The sequence below is a fragment of the Heteronotia binoei genome, chromosome 12, assembly GCF_032191835.1.
Source record: "Heteronotia binoei isolate CCM8104 ecotype False Entrance Well chromosome 12, APGP_CSIRO_Hbin_v1, whole genome shotgun sequence".
NCBI classification, from domain to species: Eukaryota; Metazoa; Chordata; class Lepidosauria; order Squamata; family Gekkonidae; genus Heteronotia; species Heteronotia binoei.
Genome location: NC_083234.1, coordinates 75,251,697 through 75,273,992, shown reverse-complemented (window position 1 = coordinate 75,273,992; position 22,296 = coordinate 75,251,697). Strand labels below are relative to the sequence as shown.

At 46.0% G+C, this 22,296-nt stretch overlaps 1 protein-coding gene across 1 annotated transcript in view; it reads right to left on the bottom strand.

Moving 5' to 3' along the window:
• Positions 1-22,296, bottom strand: part of MIGA2 (mitoguardin 2) — a 38,912-nt gene that overhangs the window by 5,603 nt on the left and 11,013 nt on the right. The window contains exons 4-12 of the mRNA XM_060250534.1: positions 21,917-22,029; positions 13,747-13,864; positions 13,406-13,539; positions 12,575-12,689; positions 8,967-9,067; positions 6,297-6,412; positions 4,568-4,640; positions 4,321-4,407; positions 1,070-1,168 (exon numbers count right to left, since the gene is read on the bottom strand). Coding sequence (XP_060106517.1) covers positions 1,070-1,168; positions 4,321-4,407; positions 4,568-4,640; positions 6,297-6,412; positions 8,967-9,067; positions 12,575-12,689; positions 13,406-13,539; positions 13,747-13,864; positions 21,917-22,029 — 956 coding nt within the window. The remainder of the gene's footprint in view (positions 1-1,069; positions 1,169-4,320; positions 4,408-4,567; positions 4,641-6,296; positions 6,413-8,966; positions 9,068-12,574; positions 12,690-13,405; positions 13,540-13,746; positions 13,865-21,916; positions 22,030-22,296) is intronic.

The following is a 22,296-nucleotide window of genomic DNA, read 5'->3' as shown; positions in this document are numbered from 1 at the left end:
ATAGCAGCCAAATGAGACTCTTTATCTTTCTGAATCCTGGTTGCTGGGGGACAAGCAACAGGTGAGGGGCAGTTCTCTTTAGTTTGCAGTTATGTACTTCTTGGAGATATCTAGTCAGACATCATTGGAAACAAGGCCATAGAGCAGGGTTGTCAAACACGTGGCCTGGTGGCTGAATCAGGCCCCCAAGCAACTGGGTGTCATCTGCTCCCTTCTCTTGCTTCCTTCGGTATCTCAACTTGCTCTGCAAGGCCTGCTCAATCACACAGGAGTTACAGAGGAAAACTCTCAATTTTCTCCACTGGCTGAGGCTCCTCCCCTTCCTGGTCCCCTGAGGAGGGAGGGAGAGAGCCAGAGCTTCCTTTGTCTAAGTCCCCCTCGATCCCTTGGGAGAAATACAAAGAAAGCACTTTTAAGATCAACAAGTGCTAATGTTTTAAGTATGTTTTATTTTAAGGTTTTTAAAAATATATATCTTTAGTTGTGTTTGTTTGTGTCTTTTAAAAAGTTTATATCTCTGCTACCTAATTTTAACTAGATATACACATGGCCCGGCCTGACACAGCCCAGCCGTAGCCTGACAAGGTCTCATTAATGTCAGATCTGGCCCTCAGAAGAAATGAGTTCAACATAGGGCATAATGAACCCTTTGACTTAAACTTTATGAGATCTCACACATCTGCACACCTACAAGCCTTCTCTCTACATTCTTAAAATGCAAGAAGCTTGTTTCAATGAATGCCTGAAGATCCTCAGTTTGTCATATTCTGCACTCAAGAACTGGATGACATGGCATCATGGCAAACTTTTTACTGTCCTTTTGCTCCATTCTTTTTAACAGCATTTTAATGCCTTTTTAAAATGCAAAACCAGTCAAGTGCCCGTGAGCCATAAAAGAAGGTCCTTTTTTCAAAGGGATCCGGAGCACTCACAACATTCATTGACATCTCCAAAACAGTGCACAGTGCACAGCTCTGGATCTACTGCAAATCAGCTTGTATGCCTGCAGTGTTTCTGCAGGGCAACATACTGCAAATGGGCTCTCCCTAAGAGAAAGAGTTGCACAAACCCCTCGTCCTTCCAGCTCCTTATGTGTAGTCGGCCAAGTTTCTTGTCTCAGCGTGTAGCGCAGCATTTCATCATAGCTCTCCAGGAAACCCGTGGTGTTCTTGTGGGAAAATGCAGAAAACCAGCAGAAAAAGGTTAATGGGTAAAGGGAGGCAGTTATGATGTGGTTACATTTTGATGCTGTCAGAAGCTCCTGTGTTTGGAGGAGGGATCAGAAGAGGGCATATTGAACCTGCCTCATTTTCGCATCAGTAAGCCTGGAAGGTCATGTCAGAAGTACCTACCATCACGTGAAAACTGTGGGATGCTGGGAATTACTTCACCTGTCTCCCTCCCAGCAGACCCTTTCCCCATTGCTCAGATAAGCTCATAGGGCAGGTGCCTTCTTGGATAACTGGAAGGGAAACAGAGCTCTCTTCCCCAGCCAATGGGGCCCTTCTGGTCATCTCTGGGTAAATTGTCTCAGCTGTTTCCTCCTCCTCCCTTTCTGTTTGCCCATCTCTCCTTTCCCTCTCATTCATCCACAGTCCTTGTATCAGCTTCCTTTTAAATAGTCCTCTCCTAGCTTTCTCCTGCTTCCCACATCCCTGGTATACAGGCTGGTGGCCCCACACTGCCATGGCCAATGCTGGCATCATGTCCTCTCCATCCACGGGAACAGGTAGAAAGGAATGGATGCTCAAGTCCCCCTGGGCCTTGCTACACCTCTGCTGCCCTCATGGGCTATTTGGGAGCCTGGCACCACTGCAGGAAAGCAGGAGGGAAACCTCAGCTAGAAATTCAAATATCTGGATCATATGAATGGAGCAGTGAATGATTTTGAAGGATTAACAGTGACAAAGCCTCTACTTGAACAGATTTGGAGTCCAGTGGCACCTTTAAGACCCACAAAAGTTTATTCAGGGTATGAGCTTTTGTGTGCAGGCACACTTATTCAGACATACAGAAATGGAAGCTAACATTTCATATATTTTCAGCAGATGCCTCTACATCTCTGCATGGGATAGAGAAGATAGAGACTGGCAGAGACTGACCAAGAGAGAGATCTTGGGGTCGTGGTATATAACTCACTGAAAATGTCAAGACAGTGTGCGATTGCAATAAAAAAGGCCAATGCCATGCTGGGTATTATTAGGAAGGGAATTGAAAACAAATCAGCCAGTATCATAATGCCCCTGTATAAATCGATGGTGCAGTCTCATTTGGAATACTGTGTGCATTTCTGGTCACCGCACCTCAAAAAGGATATTATAGCATTGGAAAAAGTCCAGAAAAGGGCAACTAGAATGATGACAAGTTTGGAACACTTCCCTATGAAGAAAGGTTAAAACGCTTGGGGCTCTTTAGCTTGGAGAAACGTCGACTGCGGGGTGACATGATAGAGGTTTACAAGATTATGCATGGGATGGAGAAGGTAGAGAAAGAAGTACTTTTCTCCCTTTCTCACAATACAAGAACTCACGGGCATTCAATGAAATTGCTGAGCAGTCGGGTTAGAACGGATAAAAGGAGGTACTTCTTCACCCAAAGGGTGATTAACATGTGGAATTCATTGCCACAGAAGGTGGTGGCGGCTACAAGCATAGCCAGCTTCAAGAGGGGGTTAGATAAAAATATGGAGCAGAGGTCCATCAGTGGCTATTAGCCACAGTGTGTGTGTATATATAAATTTTTGGCCACTGTGTGATACAGTGTTGGACTGGATGGGCCATTGGCCTGATCCAACATGGCTTCTCTTATGTTCTTATGTAGAGAAAGAAGTACTTTTCTCCCTTTCTCACAATACAAGAACTCGTGGACATTCAATGAAATTGCTGAAAAGTCAAGGTTAGAACGAATAAAAGGAAGTACTTCTTCATCCAAAGGGTGATGGATGAAGTAGCACCATTTATCTGATTGTTTATCTTATGTTGTTAGCTGCCTTGAGCCTTTGTAGAATGGGCGGGATATAAATCTAACGTAATAAATAAATAAATTAACACATGGAATTCACTGCCACAGGAGGTGGCGGCAGCTGCAAGAACAGACAGCTTCAAGAGGGAATTGGATAAACATATGGAGCAGAGGTCCATCAGTGGCTATTAGCCACAGTGTATTGTTGGAACTCTGTCTGAGGCAGTGATGCTCTGTATTCTTGGTGCTTGCGGGGGTGGTGGGGCTGCAGTGGGAGGGCTTCTAGTGTCTTGGCCCCACTGATGGACCTCCTAATGGCACCTGGCTTTTTTGGCCACTGTGTGGCACAGAGTGTTGGACTGGATGGGCCATTGGCCTGATCCAGCATGGCTTCTCTTATGTTCTTATGTACATAGGTGAACAGCAAAGTAGCATACAACTTAATGAAGATGTTTTGACATATGCAAGACTGAATAGCAATGACAAGCTAAGGTCACAATATGTTTGGATTTAATTGGAAAACAGTGGAGCAATAAATATGTCAAAGTAGGAGACTAATATGTAAATGTATCTTTCTTAATTGCTAGGCATAACTGAGACTCTGCTGTTACGCACCATTCATCTCTGCTCAAGCGTGCAAGTAGCTGACAGCATGCTTTCCTTTGAGGTAGGGTGGTGTTTTGTGTCAGAGGAACATATTACATTACATTCACTATCCCAGTATACGCCATAATTATATCCAAACATATAGTGACCTATAACCTTAGCTTGTCATTGCTATTTAGTCTTTGCATATATCAAAACATCTTCATTAAGTTGTATGCTGATTTGCTATTCGCCTATGTAGAGGCATCTGTCTATATATATGAAACATTAGCTTCCATTTTATTGTATCTGAAGAAGTGTGTAGTGCACACAAAAGCTCACACCTTGAATATACTTATACTGGTCTTAAAGGTTCCCCTGGAGTCAAACCTCAAGTTGCGATTTGATGAATTACCTTATTGCTACAGGCATCCATGGGAGGCAGAACAGAGTCTTATTTCCAATAGCACTGCATATTTTATTCTAATTGTACAAAAAGCAGGATAAAAATAAAACCCAGAAGGGCTGAAGCTACGCTCCTACTGTCCAAAACTTTTATACACTGAGAAAGTTTATCACTTCAGAGAAAACGCCACCGTAACTGTAGCTTAGGTATGTGTGTGAAATCCAGACCCAAAGCATCTTATCCCTCAAGGGAAGGGGAAAAAAAGTTTTTGAATTCCTTCTGTGTACCACTACTACCCCCAAGAAACTGGGAAGAGGGTCTTCAAGAGGATATGAATGCAAACTTCTCCCTTCTTACAAGCCTCCTACCTTTTCAGCCTTGGTCATCAGTCCCATCACCATGTGTTTGCCAATCTCCCCGAAAAACGTCTGGTTGTTCTCAGTCTGAAGAAGTTCCTGCAAAGAGACCACCCAGTTCTGAATGGGGTAAAAAAAACCCCACTGTTGTTTCAGAGAAGGGGAAAGAAACGCTGGAGCAATTCAGGGAGACCATTAAAGATCAGTGCTGACCAAAGAAAATCTAGCAGCAAAACACTTCAACAATTGGAAGACTCACCTGAAAAGCTTGCCTGACACAGTGGAGCTTTGCCAGGAAGTCGTGATCATTGTAGCAGCCTAAAAGCTCTGTTCTAGAAGAAAAAGACAAGTCAGGTGTTACAAACTTCACTGGGACAGGCTTTATGTATCACTGTGGTTTTGTTTATTTTAGCATCCATTGAAGGCAGTGCTGGAAAGCTGACTTAGGTAAAAGGACAAGGTGTAAATATAATCAAGTAGTAGGCAAGCAGTAGCTCCAGCAACACATGCCAACTCTATTGCAAGGCAGTCAGCAATTGAGGAAACAAAATGAGATATGAGAATGGATTACATTTCTTCAGACTCACCAGTGGTGGGGGGACAGGAGCTATACCATTTTCTGGATGCTCTTCCATGGAGGGGAAAAGCAAGACTCATTGCACGTACACAACTAGCACATTAAGGAGAAATGAGCCTAGCTCCTTCTTTGTTGTGCTAATTTTCTACCTGTGTGCAGGCTTTCCCCTGTTGAGCAATGGTTGTGGATGTGACTGGGCTTCCATTCCAGGGAGTCATCACAAGACACAAGGGCAAAAGGCTGTTAAAAGACCCACTCAGTAAAGCGGCATTATAAGCATTTATAACATGCTGAGTGTTCTAAATGTTCTGCATGTATTATTTCAAGGCTGAATTGCATATCTTGTCCTTCTTCCCCCACCCATGTCCATCACAGATCTTGTCACTGGGGTTCTTTGCACACAGAACTTAAATCCTAGATATACAGGAGCCCAATTCAGATCTAGACCATGGTGTGCAGGAAGAGGGGTCATAAACCTTTCCTCCTGCTTCATTTTCCTAACCTGAAACTGCCCCAGAGAGTTGCTATTTGCCCTAGTGGGGAAACTCATCATGTACTCATGGGCCACTTGTAGGTTTCATGCCCCTGAGCAAACAGCAGCTCCCCAGGGCCCTGTGCAGATTAGGGATATGGTATATGTGGGGGAGGAAGCTTAAACGTTCTCTCCCTCATGTCCTGATCTCTCACATGCCTAGGAATTAAGTTCTGAGCACAGAACTCCGAAAGCATGCCTAGTTGAAAGGACCCCATGGCGGATATGGGAGTGAGGAAACACAAGGATTGTGTAATGTATTGTTTGAAAAGTAAAGGTAGCCCCCTGTGCAAGCACCAGTCATTTCCAACTCTGGGGTGATGTCACACCGCAACGTTTTCACAGCAGACTTTTTACAGGGCGGTTTGCCTTCCCCAGTCATCTACACTTTCCCCCCAGCAAGCTGGGCACTCATTTTACCAACCTCGGAAGGATGGAAGGCTGAGTCAACCTCGAGGCGGCTACCTGAACCCAGGTTCTGCTGGGATTGAACTCAGGTCATGAGCAGACAGCTCAGACTGCAGAACTGCAGCTTTATCATTCTGCACCACAGGGATCCTAATGTGTTGGTAGGCTTACATTAATCTTCAGAACGGCCCTGCTAAATAGACCAACATTGCAAAATGCCACAGCTCAGTGCCGAAGCACATGTCTGGCATGCACACATTGAAGTTAAGGAGTAGTCTTTCTCAGCCCTGTTTAGACCTTGGAAAGACCAGTTAGTGCACACAATACTGGACTAGATGCTCAACATTGGACATTAGATGCCCCCCCCACATTGGACAGTCAGTGGTCTCCCATTCTGTCACAGTTCAGGCAGTGCTATGGCATCAAGCGCTTCAAAACCATCCACTCAGCCACTGTTAAGCTGCTGCTCACCGTAGTGTCCTGCATGAAACCCTTCCTTCTGTCACCAACTGCAGGGCTTCTTCATAGGCAGCGGCTGGCTTGGAGAGCGGGAAAGGTATTTCTCCCATCTGCAGCGAATCAAAGAGCTGTGCCGAAGGAGAGAGGGGGCAAAAAACACCCTTTGTGACTTTCGCATCAACAGAACTTAAGGACTTCGGTTGATTCTGCAATGCATGAAGCAAAGAGCCAATAGGAACCAATACTTTCATTGATTGAGGTCCTTCTTTGTCGACTCTGAGAATGTCTGCCGTGTGTCTACAGTGCCCCATCCCTCTTCCCTTTTCTCCTGGACTAAGGATAAAAATGAGCTCTTCCCCAAAACCATACAAATAATTTGTATTTTGTTTCTTTCTCTTTTACACTAAATCTTGGAGAAAGCAGATCAGGACGTGGTCCTTCACATTATGATCCCTGTTTTCACATTACGGTTGACTAGCATACAAGTCATGGGGAGCGTACATGGGAGCAAAAAATGCATTACAGTCAGTGCATGAACAGTTGGACATATGACTTAATCTCATATCTATCAGGTACTGGCCCCTGGTTTTATATTTAATGTGAATGTGTGTGGGCTTTTTCTTACAAGCAGATGTGAAGACATCGGTTTGAGTATATATGATGTGCATGAGTTCACTGTAACACGTGAGCAAGTTTATTGACTACTACCACTCTGCCAGCAAAGAATGGCACACAGATAATCATAGAGTTGGACGTGTCCCCAGGGTCATCTAGTCTAACCCCCTGCACAATGCAGGAAATTCACAAATACCGCCCCCTAAATTCACAGGATCAGCATTGTTATCAGAGGGCCATCTAGCGTCTGTTTAAAAATCTCCAAGGAAGGAGAGCTCACCACCTCCTGAGGAAGCCTGTTCCACTGAGGAAGCACTCTAGCTATCAAGAAGTTCTTGCTAATGTTGAGCCAAAAACTCTTCTGATTTAATTTCAGCCTGTTGGCTCTGGTCCGACCTTCTAGGGCAACAGAAAACAATTCTGCACCATCCTCTATCAGTCCTTCAAGTACTTGAAGATGGTGATCGTATCACCTCTCAGCTGCCTCCTCTCCAGGCTAAACATGCCCAACTCCTTCAACCTTTCCTCATAGGACGGACTCCAGACCCCTCACCATCTTCGTCGCCCTCCTCTGGACATGTTCCAGCTTGCCAACTGCATTCTTAAAATGTGGGCCCAAAACAGAACACAATAATCTAGGTGAGGTCTTACCAGAACAGAGTAAAGTGATACCATCACTTCATGTGATCTGGACACTGTACTTCTGTTAATACAGCCCACAACTGCATTTGCCTTTTTTTAGCCATCGCATCACACTGTTGCGTGCTGAGAATGCTGAGTGGACTCTAGCGTTGTTTCACATGGAGCAACGAAGAGGGCCAAGAGGTGCCAGGTGGCTCAAGTGTATCCCTTTCCTAAATTAAAACCCATAATTCTCTGTGATGGAACCAGCCCGATTTGACCTTCAGACCCAGTCCCGTCAGCTCCCTCTTGGGTTGCCAACTCCTGGAGAAAGCTATTCTTCCTGCCACTACCTGCTCAATTTAGGGGTTCCTCAATGAGAGGAACAGGATTCTCAATCGCCCTTTCCTCAAGGTCCTCTGCCAAGCCATCACCTGGTTATCAAAAAGACAAAAGTCCTTCTTTGAAAGACCCCTGGAGGATTGGCACCCTTGCCAACTGCTTGCCTTCCCCCTTCCCAGGACTCCCGTCTTACAGTAGCGTGGTCTAAGGCGGTTGGGGAACTATGTGGTACAGAGCTTTACTGCCAGCCTTCAAAACAGTAAAAGGCTTATTTAAAAAAAACCCTAAAAGTTACAAGCATAATCTTAGCACAGCACATAATCAGCAACCAGAAGAGCAAATAAAAGTTGGTCTGAAACGCATCCTTCTCTCCCCGATTTAAAAACTTGCCCTACCAGATGTTTAAGCAGAGCAGGCACATCTAAGCTTCGTAAGTTACAAAATCTTCTAATGATACCTCATCGCTTCAGGCTTCCTGCATCCAGCCAGGCCCAGCCACATGGTCAAATATGGCTGCTGGCTGAAGAGGAGCAGTTTGTTATCTTCCAGTCCCAACTCCAAGAGAGAAGAGTTCCCCCTTGCTCTTCAGAGCAAGCACTTTTACAGATCCCGACTCCACCCACTTTACTCCACCCCTTGTTACCTGGCCCACCTAGGTTTAGGCTTCTTTTCCTGTTGTCCTCAGGAAGCCTCTTTTCTGGGAGGCATTCTGGGAAACCCCCAGCTGATTCATAGAGATAGTGTCTGGGGCTGGTCTAGCCCAACGCCCTCCCCACTCTGTCTCCTGCCTGGAGGAGGAGGGTGCCCATTGTCTCTTCAGGTAGCTCCATTAGCATCTCTTAAGAGGCAAATTTTATGCATATTTTAATCTGTATACAGATCCTGCCGTAATGCCAGGGGCTAAATTCCACCTCCCTTCCTGCTTGTCTCTGAGCTCAAGAGACAGAACCTTTTAAAGCCCAGCTTGCCATCTCTCCAGGCGGCAAGGCATTTCTCCATACTCTGGTCTCCACAACGGACACGCAAGTGTGCTGCGGCAGACGAGTCAACATGAAAAGGGTTTCCCTGAGTGCAACTGTGGCAAAAGGACAGAGTTGGAGGCACCTCAGCAGCAGAGAAGAAAGAGTCCTCAGAGATCAAGCTGTCTTCATCATCCGCCCGAAGCCTCAGCGATTCCTCTGTCAGTGGCAGCATAAGTGTTCTTTCTGGGAACGTGAGAAACGAAAGAATGAATACCAAGACCTGGAATGTCAGGCTAGGTCTGGGAAACTTGAGTTCCAATCCCCATTCAGTCATATTTTTTGCAGGGGGTGGTGGTGGTTCAGAAAGCTCTATTAATGCTATTAAAAGATACATAAAAGACAAGATCGCAAAAAAATATACACATTAGAGAAACTGAATAATAAATGACAACAATAATAAATGTAACAACGCGTAACTAAGTTTTTCTGTTTCTGTTATAGGTGCGTTAGCATAGCACTACGATCCATAGCATAAGTCATAAGGTAAGTCGACTTTGATTGGATTTTCACCCTTTCTGTTTTCTTCTCTCTCAAAAATATAACAAAGTTTTAGCATACTCGTTTGATCTCCATTCAGTCACGAGGCTTATCGGCTGACCTATGACCAGTCCCAATCTCTTGATCTCACAGGGCAGTTGTAAATGGGGGCAAGGAGAATCATGTACATGGCCTTGGAAAATAGGGCAAGATAAAAAGGATACATATAAGTGTGTTGTGTAAGAAGATGATGATATTGGGATTTCTATCCCGTTCTTCACTCTGAATCTCAGTGGCTTACAATCTCTTTTATCTTCCTTCCCCACAACAAACACCTGTGAGGCTGGTGGGGCTGAGAGAGCTCTCACAGAAGCTGCCCTTTCAGGGACAACTCTGCACGAGCTATGGCTGACCCAAGGCCATTACAGCAGCTGCAAGTGGAGGAGTGGGGAATCAAACTCGGTTTTCCTAGATAAGAGTCTGCACACTTAACCACTGCACCAAATTAACTCCATTGCTACATCCAACCAATGACGGCTGTGATCTTAAGCACACTTAATTGGGCGTTAATTAAATGGGACTGCATAGGAGTGGGCCATTTGGGATAATAATGGGGAAAGTGCTTGGTTAGAGCGTTGGACTAACCCTCTCTGCCATGACACTTGGGCCAGCTGTGTGCCAGCCTCAGCCTAAACTACCTCACAGGGCTGTGTTCTGGTCACCGCACCTCAAAAAGGATATTATAGCATTGGAGAAAGTGCAGAAAAGGGCTACTAGAATGATTAAAGGGTTGGAACACTTTCCCTATGAAGCTCTTTAGCTTGGAGAAACGTCGCCTGCGGGGTGACATGATAGAGGTTTACGAGATATTGCATGGGCTAGAGAAAGTAGAGAAAGAAGTACTTTTCTCCCTTTCTCACAATACAAGAACTCATGGGCATTCGATGAAATTGCTGAGCAGTCAGGTTAAAACGGATAAAAGGAAGTACTTCTTCACCCAAAGGGTGATTAACATGTGGAATTCACTGCAACAGGAGGTGGTGGCGGCTACAAGCATAGACAGCTTCAAGTGGGGATTGGATAAAAATATGGAGCAGAGGTCCATCAGTGGCTATTAGCCACTGTGTGTGTGTGTGTGTATAAAATTTTTTTGGCCACTGTGTGACACAGTGTTGGACTGGATGGGCCATTGGCCTTATCCAACATGGCTTCTCTTATGTTCTTCTGTGACACAGAGTGTTGGACTGGATGGGCCATTGGCCTGATTCAACATGGCTTCTCTTATGTTCTTCTGTGACACAGAGTGTTGGACTGGATGGGCCATTGGCCTGATCCAACATGGCTTCTCTGATGTTTTTATGTGACACAGAGTGTTGGACGGGATGGGCCATTGGCCTGATCCAACATGGCTTCTCTTATGTTCTTATGTGACACAGAGTGTTGGACTGGATGGGCCATTGGCCTGATCCAACATGGCTTCTCCGATGTTCTTATGTGACACAGAGTGTTGGACTGGAGGGGCCATTGGCCTGATCCAACATGGCTTCTCTTATGTTCTTATGTGATACAGAGTGTTGGACTGGATGGGCCATTGGCCTGATCCAACATGGCTTCTCTGGTGTTCTTATGTGACACAGAGTGTTGGACTGGATGGGCCATTGGCCTGATCCAACATGGCTTCTCTGATGTTCTTATGTGACACAGAGTGTTGGACTGGAGGGGCCATTGGCCTGATCCAACATGGCTTCTCTTATGTTCTTATGTGACACAGAGTGTTGGACTGGATGGGCCATTGGCCTGATCCAACATGGCTTCTCTTATGTTCTTATGTGACACAGAGTGTTGGACTGGAGGGGCCATTGGCCTGATCCAACATGGCTTCTCTTATGTTCTTATGTGACACAGAGTGTTGGACTGGATGGGCCACTGGCCTGATCCAACATGGCTTCTCTCATGTTCTTATGTGACACAGAGTGTTGGACTGGATGGGCCACTGGCCTGATCCAACATGGCTTCTCTTATGTTCTTATGTGACACAGAGTGTTGGACTGGATGGGCCATTGGCCTGATCCAACATGGCTTCTCTTATGTTCTTATGTGACACAGAGTGTTGGACTGGATGGGCCACTGGCCTGATCCAACATGGCTTCTCTTATGTTCTTATGTGACACAGAGTGTTGGACTGGATGGGCCACTGGCCTGATCCAACATGGCTTCTCTTATGTTCTTATGTGACACAGAGTGTTGGACTGGATGGGCCACTGGCCTGATCCAACATGGCTTCTCTGATGTTCTTATAAAATGATGGGTGAGGAGGACTGATGGCCATACAGTGCCATCACCAGAGCTGCCAGCAATGCTGTTAGCAGCAACAGAGAATCAGAACCCCCATGACTGTGTCCTTTCATAAGAACATAAGAGCCTGGCTGAATCAGGCCAAAAGTCCATCTAGAGAAGTATCCTATTTCCAGCAGTGCTCAGTCAGGCGTTTCTAGGAGATTTCTGAATAAGGAACTTAGGCCTGCTTACACGAATTTGAGCAGACTTTGGAGGATGGTGAAAGACCGGAGGGCCTGGAGTGACTTTGTCCATGGGGTCGACTGTGCGACTGAACAACAACAGATGCCAAAACTGCACAGAAATTCAGAGCTAGGTATAGAAACCAGCTTTCTGGGAATTTCACTTTGGTTTTAGAAAGCAAAGTTTCTAACGGTTAATCGATTTGGAAAAAATACACCCTCATTGTGTGGCAACAGCTGAGAAATTTCAGAAGCCAGGGGATGGCTGAGTAAGATCTCAGTCATTGCCCCTCATACGAATAACAAAACCAGAATTACACAAATCTGTTTAGTTTGCATAAAGTGTACGCACACACTGCAGAATCCCACTTGTTTAGTGCAGAATTTGGATAGCTTTCTGCACAATTTCAGTTGTGCGCATTAGGGAGTGATATTTTATAAGTCTAGAGTAAACAAGAGGAAAAGGTTTTATTTCCAATGCTTTAATTTTGAAGGAGGTTTATTCCACTGTTCATCTATTACTGCTCAAAATAGCACGGAAGAAGTGGCCAAGACAATCCCAGGGGCAGCCTATGGCATCAAAATCAACCTGCCAGGCCAGGCAAAATGCTCCAAATGTCAGTTTTAAGAATCAAGACTTTATAGAAGGGATGAAAATGCCTGAGAAAATATTGTACAGCTGGCTCCCACTTACCAAGGTCTAGCAACATGCTATCTGCAGGAAACGTCGAGCCGAACTCTTCCTGGAGGTGGTAAGCCCGGTGCAAAAGAGACTCAAGCTTTTCTGCAAACTCTCTCTTCTGGGATTCCTGCTTAAAATACACCACAGAACGATGCTTCAGGTCAGCAGGATCATATCCCTTCCAGACCAGTATTTGCAAAATTTTCTAGCTCAGTGGTTTTTCAACTCCAAAGAAAGAAACAGGCCCCCAGCAAAAAAAAAAAAACCTCAAACTACCCTCTCAACACCCAAAACCCATTTAAGTAAGCAGCTCTGCACCACTTCCAGTGAAGGCTCAGATTTTGGTAAACCGACAAAGGAAGCAAGGAAGGAAGTCATGGCTGACTTCTGGTAACCCCTAGTGGGGAGTGGACATTCAGAGAAGTGGCTTGCTATTGCCTGCCTCTGCAGCCCAGGCCTGGTATTCCTTGGAGGTCTCCCATCCAAGTACTTGCCAGGGTTGGCTCTGCTTAACTTAAAAGATTGGTCTTGCCTGAGCTATTCAGGTCAGAGCCAGCGCTGCCTTCTCTGACTGCTGCTGACCAGAATTTCAACGCTGCTGTCCTGGATTTCATTTCAACACTGGGAAACTTAACGAGAGATGTCAGGTACTGAATGTGAGCATCTAGAGGGAACTTCAGTGCCCCCCAAAAGGATACTGGCAAAGGAGAGATGTATCTGGGCAGAAGGAAGAAAAAGGTAGACAAGGGCTGAAGTTCATTTACTCATCTAAAAATCATCACATTTGGACTCCACGCTGGGGGTCATGTAATTCTGCAGACCCAAAGAATAGCGGGGACGTACCTCTGGCAGCTCCTCTGGCAGCAATTCTGGTTCTTTAACATTGTCCCAAGTGACTGAAGGACTGGTTGGATCTCTCTGCTTGACCGTGAGGGCCTGCTCCCACTTCTGCAGGGCTTCTTCGAACAGCTCCATCCCTGCCAAACAAGGAACACACACAAGACGTTCTCTTGGCCACACACGGTAACCCAGAGATCACAGAGGGGCATTCAGCTTGAACTAACACCCACACAAAGCTTCATATTTCACCTGCTACAGTAGCACTTCTTGACTTTCTACAGCTTTTGAAGTGACACAGGCACCCCGCGAGACTTTCCCAAGTTCAAAGTCAGCCTCTCCCTTACCTTGGAAGTAGAGGTTTTCTGCACTGCAATCCCCTGCGGCTCCAGGATCTTCCACCACTCGGCCCTCCCAGAGTCCTGCGGAAGCTGGTGTGGGACTGGAGGAGTTTGCAGCCACAATCTAGGATGCAATCAGAGGGACACGTGAGGCTAGCTACAAAAATAAAAAGGCAACTGTTACTGAAAGGGTGAGGAAAAGACATTCTGCATATGCTCAGGCACACTTGTAAGCTTCAGTCCTGTGACAAGCAATATTTAAAAGTATTACACACACACAAACATATATTGGCCACTGTGTGACACAGAGTGTTGGACTGGATGGGCCATTGGCCTGATCCAACATGGCTTCTCTTATGTTCTTATAACCTGACCCCAGTCTTCAGAGCCAGTTTGGCGGAGTGGTTAAATGTGCGGACTCTTATCTGGGAGAACCAGGTTTGATTCCCCACTCCTTCACTTGCAGCTGCTGGAATGGCCTTGAGTCAGCCATAGCTCTGGCAGAGGTTGTCCTTGAAAGGGCAGCTGCTGTGAAAGCCCTCTCAGCCCCACCCGCCTCACAGGGTGTCTGTTGTGGGGGCAGAAGATATAGGAGATTGTGAGCCGCTCTAATTCAGAGAGAAGGGCAGGGTATAAATCTGCAGTCTTCTTCTCCTCCTCCTCCTCCTGATATAGGATACCCACCCCCTGCTCTCATCAACTGCAGCCACTGTCCCTTAATTCAGCCCACCCCCAGCCTCTCCTATGCCCATTTCTGCTATTTCAGCAGTGACCCAAGAATATCTGAATGAGGAAGGAGGAGAAAGTTCCTACCGGCCTCTTGGTTAGAATGACACGGAAACAGGAAGCCTGCCAACCCGCCATGAAAGCACTCTGGAACAATCTGCTAAGTTTAACTTATGTGTAATTCTTTACTGAACAATAATTTCTGCTTTATGTATCGCAATATCAAGAGACAGAACGGCAGGCCAGGAATTAAATGAACAGCAGAGAAGCAGAGTGCTGGTAAAAGTAACTAACTTATCATGCCATGAGACAGGGATGCCTCTGGGCAGAAGCACAATGCATTAACACTGGGAACATTCCGTTCTGAACTCAAAAGCCATCTCAAAGTTCAGCTCTGCAGCAAAGGCCTCTGCTTCTTATTTTGCAGATTCAGTGGTCACAACCCAGGAGAGCCGTTTGCAAACTTCCTCCCTTTAAAAGGTATCTTTTCTCTACAACGATATGTTTGCAAAGGCGATCCACTCCCACCCCTGGATGTTGCAGAGGCACATTTTGGCATGTCTTTCTCTGTATGGAGCACTGATCAGGTACACTGGATCTTAATATGCCTAGGAACCCAAGATCGGCCTTGCTGGATCAGACAAAAAGTCCAGCTAATACAGGGGTGGCCAAACTGTGGCTCAGGAGCCCACATGTGGCTCTTTCACACATATTGTGTGGCTCTCAAAGCCCCCACCCCATTGGCGGGCTTGGAGAATGCATTTTAAATTAAAGTTGCTTTCTTTCTACCTCTCCCCATATATTTTCATTCCTTCCCTCAAACATCCGACGTTCATGTCTTGCAGCTCTCAGACTTCTGATGTCTGTTCTGTGTGGCTCTTACGTTAAGCAAGTTTGGCCACCCCTGAGCTAATATAATGCAGAATCCTGTTTCCCACAGTAGCCAGCTGGATGTGCTTCCAAAAGTCCAGAAACAGGCTGTGAAATGTGTAAGCCAGGGGTGGCCAAACTTGCTTACTGTAAGAGCTACACTGAATAAACTTCAGATGTTTGAGAGCCGCAAGGAAGGAAGGAAGGAAATAGATGGGGAAAGGGGGAAAGAAAGCAACCTTAAATGCATTCACTCAGCTACCAGCTGGCTTGGCTTGGCAAGGTGATTTAAAGAGAGAAGTGCCTTCTCCAAGCTGGCTGATGGGGCAGTGCGGGGGTTCAAGAGCCACACAATATGTGTGAAAGAGCCACATGTGGCTCCTGAGCCTCAGTTTGGCCACCCCTGGTATAAGCGTTCCTATACTCTTTGCACTGTGTGGGGGGGGGGGGGGGGCGGCACTGGATAGTGTTACTCAGACATTAGCTCTGTTTCTGAACATGAAGGTGCCCTTTCACCTCCAAAGTTAATAGCTTCTGATAGGCCTATCTATGAGTGAGGGTCTGAAACAGATAGGATGGAACGGTCATGAAACAGATAGGGTGGAACGGTCATGAAACAGATAGGATGGTCTGAAACAGATAGGATGGAACGGCTGGACTGTCTTGCCCCAATCCTATGGGTGTTTATTCAAAAGTAAGTTCTACAGAAACCAGCGGAGGTAGTGATGTGACATGAGCAGCAGGTAATTGTTCCTGGGAGGATGTTGAGAGCAGCTGTTTGGTTTCTGCGCAAAGATTCTTCATTTGAGAAGCTGAGGTGGGAAGAAAGTTATTGTACCACTCCAAGAAAAAATATCCATTTCATGACAAAAAACTAATACTACAGCAGGAATATTCATTGGAAATATTTATGTCCAGATTTCCACAATGCCCAAGGTGAGTAAGCACATGGTCACTATTCATTTTATTTCTGTCTAGCCTCCTAGTTTTCAGTGAGGCAATGTGTGCACCTGTGTGTGTTTATAACTCTTTACCATTACCTTTTTTTAAAAATGTGCACACCTAAGATACACTTTATAATGTAAAAATGAGAATTTACTGACCAGACTGCCCCTCGCCAACGTCTCCAGAAACCTGCAGCCTGGGCTGTTTACGCAGGCGTGCTTTTTCAGGTACTTGAGATTGCCTGAAGAACTCCATCCAGTGTAAGTTAACTCTCAGGGGTAAAACCCAGGTTTGCCTCGCATGATGTTTGGAGCAGTTCCACACATCTCCAAGAACAAGACATTTCGGAAGGAGAAAGTGACAGTCCTAAAACTGCCTAGGGTTGCCAATCCTCAGCTGGATAATTAAACACATAGAACCAAAGCTGTGCAAATAAGATTTAAGTATTCGTCACACCATTTATTTATATAACCTTTTTTTCCCCCTTCCAGACACTTCTGTCCTTAAGTTTTTTCAGAATCCTTCACAGTCTGTTTCATAACACAAAATAAAAAAAAAATCCATTTTCGGATGCCCAATTTCGTTGTGAGATACCCCCGCCTGCTGCCCAGGGTGACTTTTACTCGCAGGAAGTACCATGTATTCGAATCCCTTTCTTCTCAGGCAGCAGCCCGCTTATCCGCCAGGTGCAGCAACACGATTCCGGCTATTCCCAGGTTTCATTTAAACTTCATCAGGCTGAATATTTGATACCTTTTCTTATTGAAGATTTCGGCTCCCGGGAATGCATGATGATAAGAAAATCTATGCTTCACTTCATTAAAAAGAACAAAACAAAAGAACACCTTCAATCTGGCAAATTTGCTCATGAAATCTCACAGGGGAGGAAACAGCATTTGTGAGCATGAAGGGCCTGGTTTGTGGGATGCAGCCTGATGAAGTTTAAATGAAACCCGGGAATAGCCAGAATCGTGTTGCTACACCTGGCGGATAAGCGGCCTGCTGCCTGAAAGGAAAGGGATTGGAATGCAGGGTACTTCCTGCGAGTGAAAGTCACACTGACAGCAGGCGTGGGTATCTCACAACGAAATTGGGCATCTGAGAATGGATTGTTTTTGATTTTGTGTTATGAAACTGACTGTGAAGGATTCTGAAAAAACTTATAAGGACAGAAGTGTCTGGAAGGGGAAAAAAAGGTTATATAAATAAATGGTGTGACGAATCCTTAAATCTTATTGGCACAGCTTTGGTTCTATGTGTTTAATTATCGGCAAGCTGTGGTTTCCTGCAAGGTTTGCTTAATCCCCAGTTGGGGGCAGGAAGTCCCTCAGTTTGGAGGCCCTCCCCCTCTTCAGGGTCATCAGAAAGTGGGGGGGGAGGGAAATATCTGCAGGGCACCCCATTATTTCCTATGGAGACTAATTCCCACAGGGTGTATTGGAGAATTGATCTGCAGTTATCTGTAGCTGTGGAGGGGCTGTTTTTTGAGGTAGAGGCACCAAATGTTCAGCATAGCATCTGGTTCCTCGTTTCAAAAAGATTGGACCAGGGGGGTCCAATTCTATGGGCTCCAAAAGAAGGTTCCCCTATCCTCCATTGTTCCCAACTGGGGAAAGGCATTTAAAAGGTGCGGTCTCTTCAAACGTGACAGCCAGAACTCCCTTTGGAGTTCAGTCCTGCTTGTCACAACCTTACTTCTGGCTCCACCCCCCAAGTCCCCAGATTTTTCTTGAATTGGACCTGGCAACCCTAAAACTGCCTCCTGCTTTTCCAGCATATGATCCAGGGGTTCTAAGAGCAAGAACATCTCTCAGTTCTCATTGCCATTAGCGTGACAGGAACTGGCCACAGTAGCCTTCTTGTGTCTTTGCTGCAACAGCTTTTTAGCAGCTAACATGTCTTAATTGCATTAATACTGTGCAATGCTTCTTTTGATCCTTCTGAGAAGTGTCGCAGCCTGCAGAGGGGTGGGGCCAGGGCTTTTTTTTTGCATATTAGGCCACACCCCCATGATGTAGCCAATCCTCCAAGAGCTTACAGGGTTCTTAGTAGAGGGCCTCCTGTAAACTCCAGGAGGCTTGGCTGCATCAGGGGTGTGGGGCCTAATATGCAAAGGAGTTCCTGCTACAAAAAAAGCCCCGGGCGGGGCCATCGTTAACAATTCCTCCCCCTGCTATCAACCCCACTTAATCTCCAGAAGCAAATGCTGGAGGAGTTGGCTGAATGCCCCACGCACCCCCACGCTTCAAGAGGGGATTTGTCAGAGACTAAAGCTCTCCATTCAGTCCGCCAATCTCAGGTGCACACACGCACACACACAACCTTCAAAAGTGACAATTCTACTAACACTTACTAAACAGAAACAGACAGAAGCCACCCGAAGTCTTAAGACTTTATTTCAGCACAATTTTTTAATGACCCCTTCCTTTCCTCCTGTGGTCTCCAGTCTACAAAAACTCATGCTAGAATAAAACCATGTTGGTCTTCAAGGCCCCTTTCGAATCTTATTTTGGCCACACGATTAACCAAAATAGCTCTCTGGAAATACTTAGAGGAAGCCACCAAATTAACTTTTTCTGAGTAAACACACACAAAATCAGGGCCAGGAAGACCCATGAAACTGAACTGGTCAGATTTTTGCCAGAGTCTCTCAAGATGGTGTCCTGTGCACATCGCACCAGGGCTTACTAGTGAGAAAGCACACATAGGAACAGGAAGCCAGTGACCAGACGGCTTCAAGCAAGATCCCTGCCAGAGAAACTCTCAGTCATGGACATCCCCCTTACCAAAAAATAATAATAATAAATTTATTTTTATATCCCGCCCTCCCCCGCCAGAGGCGGGCTCAGGGCGGCTCACAGACATGGAAATTCCATTAATTAGATAAAACAATATAAATAGCAATTATTAGATATAGTTAATTACATAATAAATTTAAAATGAATAAAATAGATAAAAATAGGTGCTATAAAAATACTGTAAGTTGTAATATCCACAAGATGGCTAAATGGCTACACATCAGATTAGCCAGGTTCTGTCTCAAAGGCAAGCTGGAAAAGAAATGTTTTACAAGCCCTGCGGAATTGATTCAGGTCCCGCAGGGCTCGTACCATCTCTGGAAGATGATTCCACCATCAAGGGGCCATTATCGAGAAGGCTTGCTCCCTGGTTGTCTTCAGTCTAGCCTCTCTTGGCCCAGGGATTTCGCTTATTAAAAAACCTGCCCTCCAACCACAGTGTTACACTAGTTTAATAAATCTATACTGAGCTCACATCATAACTTAACCTCCAGGTTTTTTAATATATATTAACATTTGTGTTCATCTGCTCTCTGCCTTATAAGGGAACCAGCATATTTTGACCAGCTCTGGAGGGAGTTCCAAATAATTTCCGGTTTCCCAACAGCTTTTTAGCAGCTAACATGGCTTAATTTAATTTATGTTGTACAGTGATTCTTTTGCCCCACCTGTGAAGTGTTGCAATCTGCAGAGGGGTGGGGCCATCACCAACAAGTCCTCCCCTCTGCTGTTTTTCCCTCCACTTAAACTCCACCCCCTCTTCGGAGTTTGAGAACTTGCTCATTACTTTTGAATTCTGATTAGGTCAATGAGTATATAAAGGCATGCTGCAATTCTAAGATGACGATGATGATATTGGATTTATATCCTGCCCTATATCCTGAATCTCAGAGCGGCTCACAATCTCCTTTACCACCCCCCCCCCACAACAGACACCCTGTGAGGTAGGTGGTGCTGAGAGAGCTCTCACAGCAGCTGCCCCTTTCAAGGACAATCTCTGCCAAAACGCTTGGGGCTCTTTAGCTTGGAGAAATGTCGACTACGGGGTGACATAGAGGTTTACAAGATTATGCATGGGATGGAGAAAGCAGAGAAAGAAGTACTTTTCTCCCTTTCTCACAATACAAGAACTCGTGGGCATTCAATTAAATTGCTGAGCAGTCAGGTTAAAACGGATTAAAGGAAGTACTTCTTCACCCAAAGGGTGATTAACATGTGGAATTCACTGCCACAGGAGGTGGTGGCGGCTACAAGCATAGCCAGCTTTAAGAGGGGATTGGATAAAAATATGGAGCAGAGGTCCATCAGTGGCTTTTAGCCACTGTGTGTGTGTGTGTATATATGTATGTATGTATATGTGTGTGTGTATATATATATATATATTGGCCACTGTGTGACACAGAGTGTTGGCCTGGATGGGCCATTGGCCTCTTATGTTCTTATGCCAGAGCTATGGCTGACCCGAGGCCATTCCAGCAGCTGCAAGTGGAGGAGTGGGGAATCAAACCCGGTTCTCCCAGACAAGAGTCCACCACTTAACCACTACACCAGACTGGCTCTCACTAAGCAGCAGTGGCCTGTCCCCCGCCCCCCCCCCCCCCAAAAAAAAACCTTAAGAAAAAGCACAAATCTTCCTTCAAGATGGTGGAGCAGTCAAGCAGGGCTCATCCACACTTCTTTTTTTTTCAGTTCCATCCAGCTTCCCAAGAATGCAAACCTTTCTTTGAAACTTTTATACACCCACCCTTTCTGTCAGTGCTCGCAGGATCTGTAAGGAAGATATAAGCAAGAAGGGGGCGGCCTCCCCTTTTCCATCCCAATCCTGTAATTGGAGTTATGCTAAGAGAAGAGTCGGGTTTTTATGCCCCGCTCTTTGCTACCTGAAGGAGTCTCAGAGCAGCTTGCAGCTGCCTTCCCTTCCTCTCCCACAAACAGGAGTCTTATGAGGTCAGTGGGGCTGAGAGAGTTCTGAGAGAAGCGTGACAGGTCCAAGGTCACCCAGTTGGCTTCGCATGGAGATGCAGGGAATCAAACCCGGTTCTCCAGATTAGAGTCTGCCACACTTAACACTACACCATGCTGGCCCACAATCAACCCCCCCCCCCAGTGAGTTTCAGGGGTAAGCAGGGATTTAAAGCCGGATTCCCCCTCTCCCACTCCTAGCCTGGTGCTCTAATCCTGACACTACTCTGGTTCTGCTCATCCCAGTCATGTACAAAAAACACTGGTGTAATGGGGAAGAGAATTACGTTAAATTAGGGGTGGAATTCTAGCTGGAGCTCCTTTGCATACTAGGTCACAGCTCCCTGATGTAGCCCATCCTCCAAGAGCTTACGAGGCTCTCTTTTGTAAGCTCTTGGACGGCTGGCTACATCACAGGGGTGTGGCCTAATATGCAAAAGAGCTCCTGCTAGAATTCCACCCCTGCGTTAAATAACTACTTTAATTATTTTAAATCATTCTTATTGCACTGGGGGGGAGCGTTATTTTGCTCTTTCATTCCATCGTTGATGTGCCTTTTTTCTCCTGCTCACCTCAGTCACGTAGAATCATAGAGTTGGAAGGGACCTTCAGGGTAATCTATTCCAACCCCCTGCACAATGCAGGAAATTCACAAATACCTCCTACCCTCCCCCACACACCAGTCACCCCTGCTCCATGCCCAGAAGATGGCAAAAAAAAAAAAAAATCCCCAAATCCCCATGATCCCTGGCCAAAGCGGCCTGGAGAAAACTGCTTCCTGACCCCAAAGCGGGGGCCAGCATTTCCCTGGGCGTGTAGAACTAAGCACTGATGCAGCCCTTCCTGCCCAAAGGATGCGCGAGAAGGTCTCTTACCGAAGCCAGGCTGTGGGAGGAGCTGGAATGTTTGCTGGGCTCGATGGAGGAAATCCCGCTGAGCGTGTCGTTGCTCTTGCTGCTGGGGCTCTGCACTCGCCTGCTGGAATGCCCTGCAAGGATTGGGACTTTTGTTCAAAAAAGCCTGTTAGCAGCAGCTGGTGGGGGCGGGGGTGGCACCCAAGAATGCCGCGGCACCTCAAACGCCAATAAATCTTTAGGGTTTGTAGAATCTTTCGGGATCAAGTGCCGTGTTCTACTGGAGAAAGTTTTCCTTCCAGACGTTTCGTTCTCAGCTGCGGAGAACATCCTCAGTGGTGTTGCAGCCGGAGCAGGCGCTCAGACCTTCTTGGCTGCTGTGCGTTGAGTGGGAAATTCAC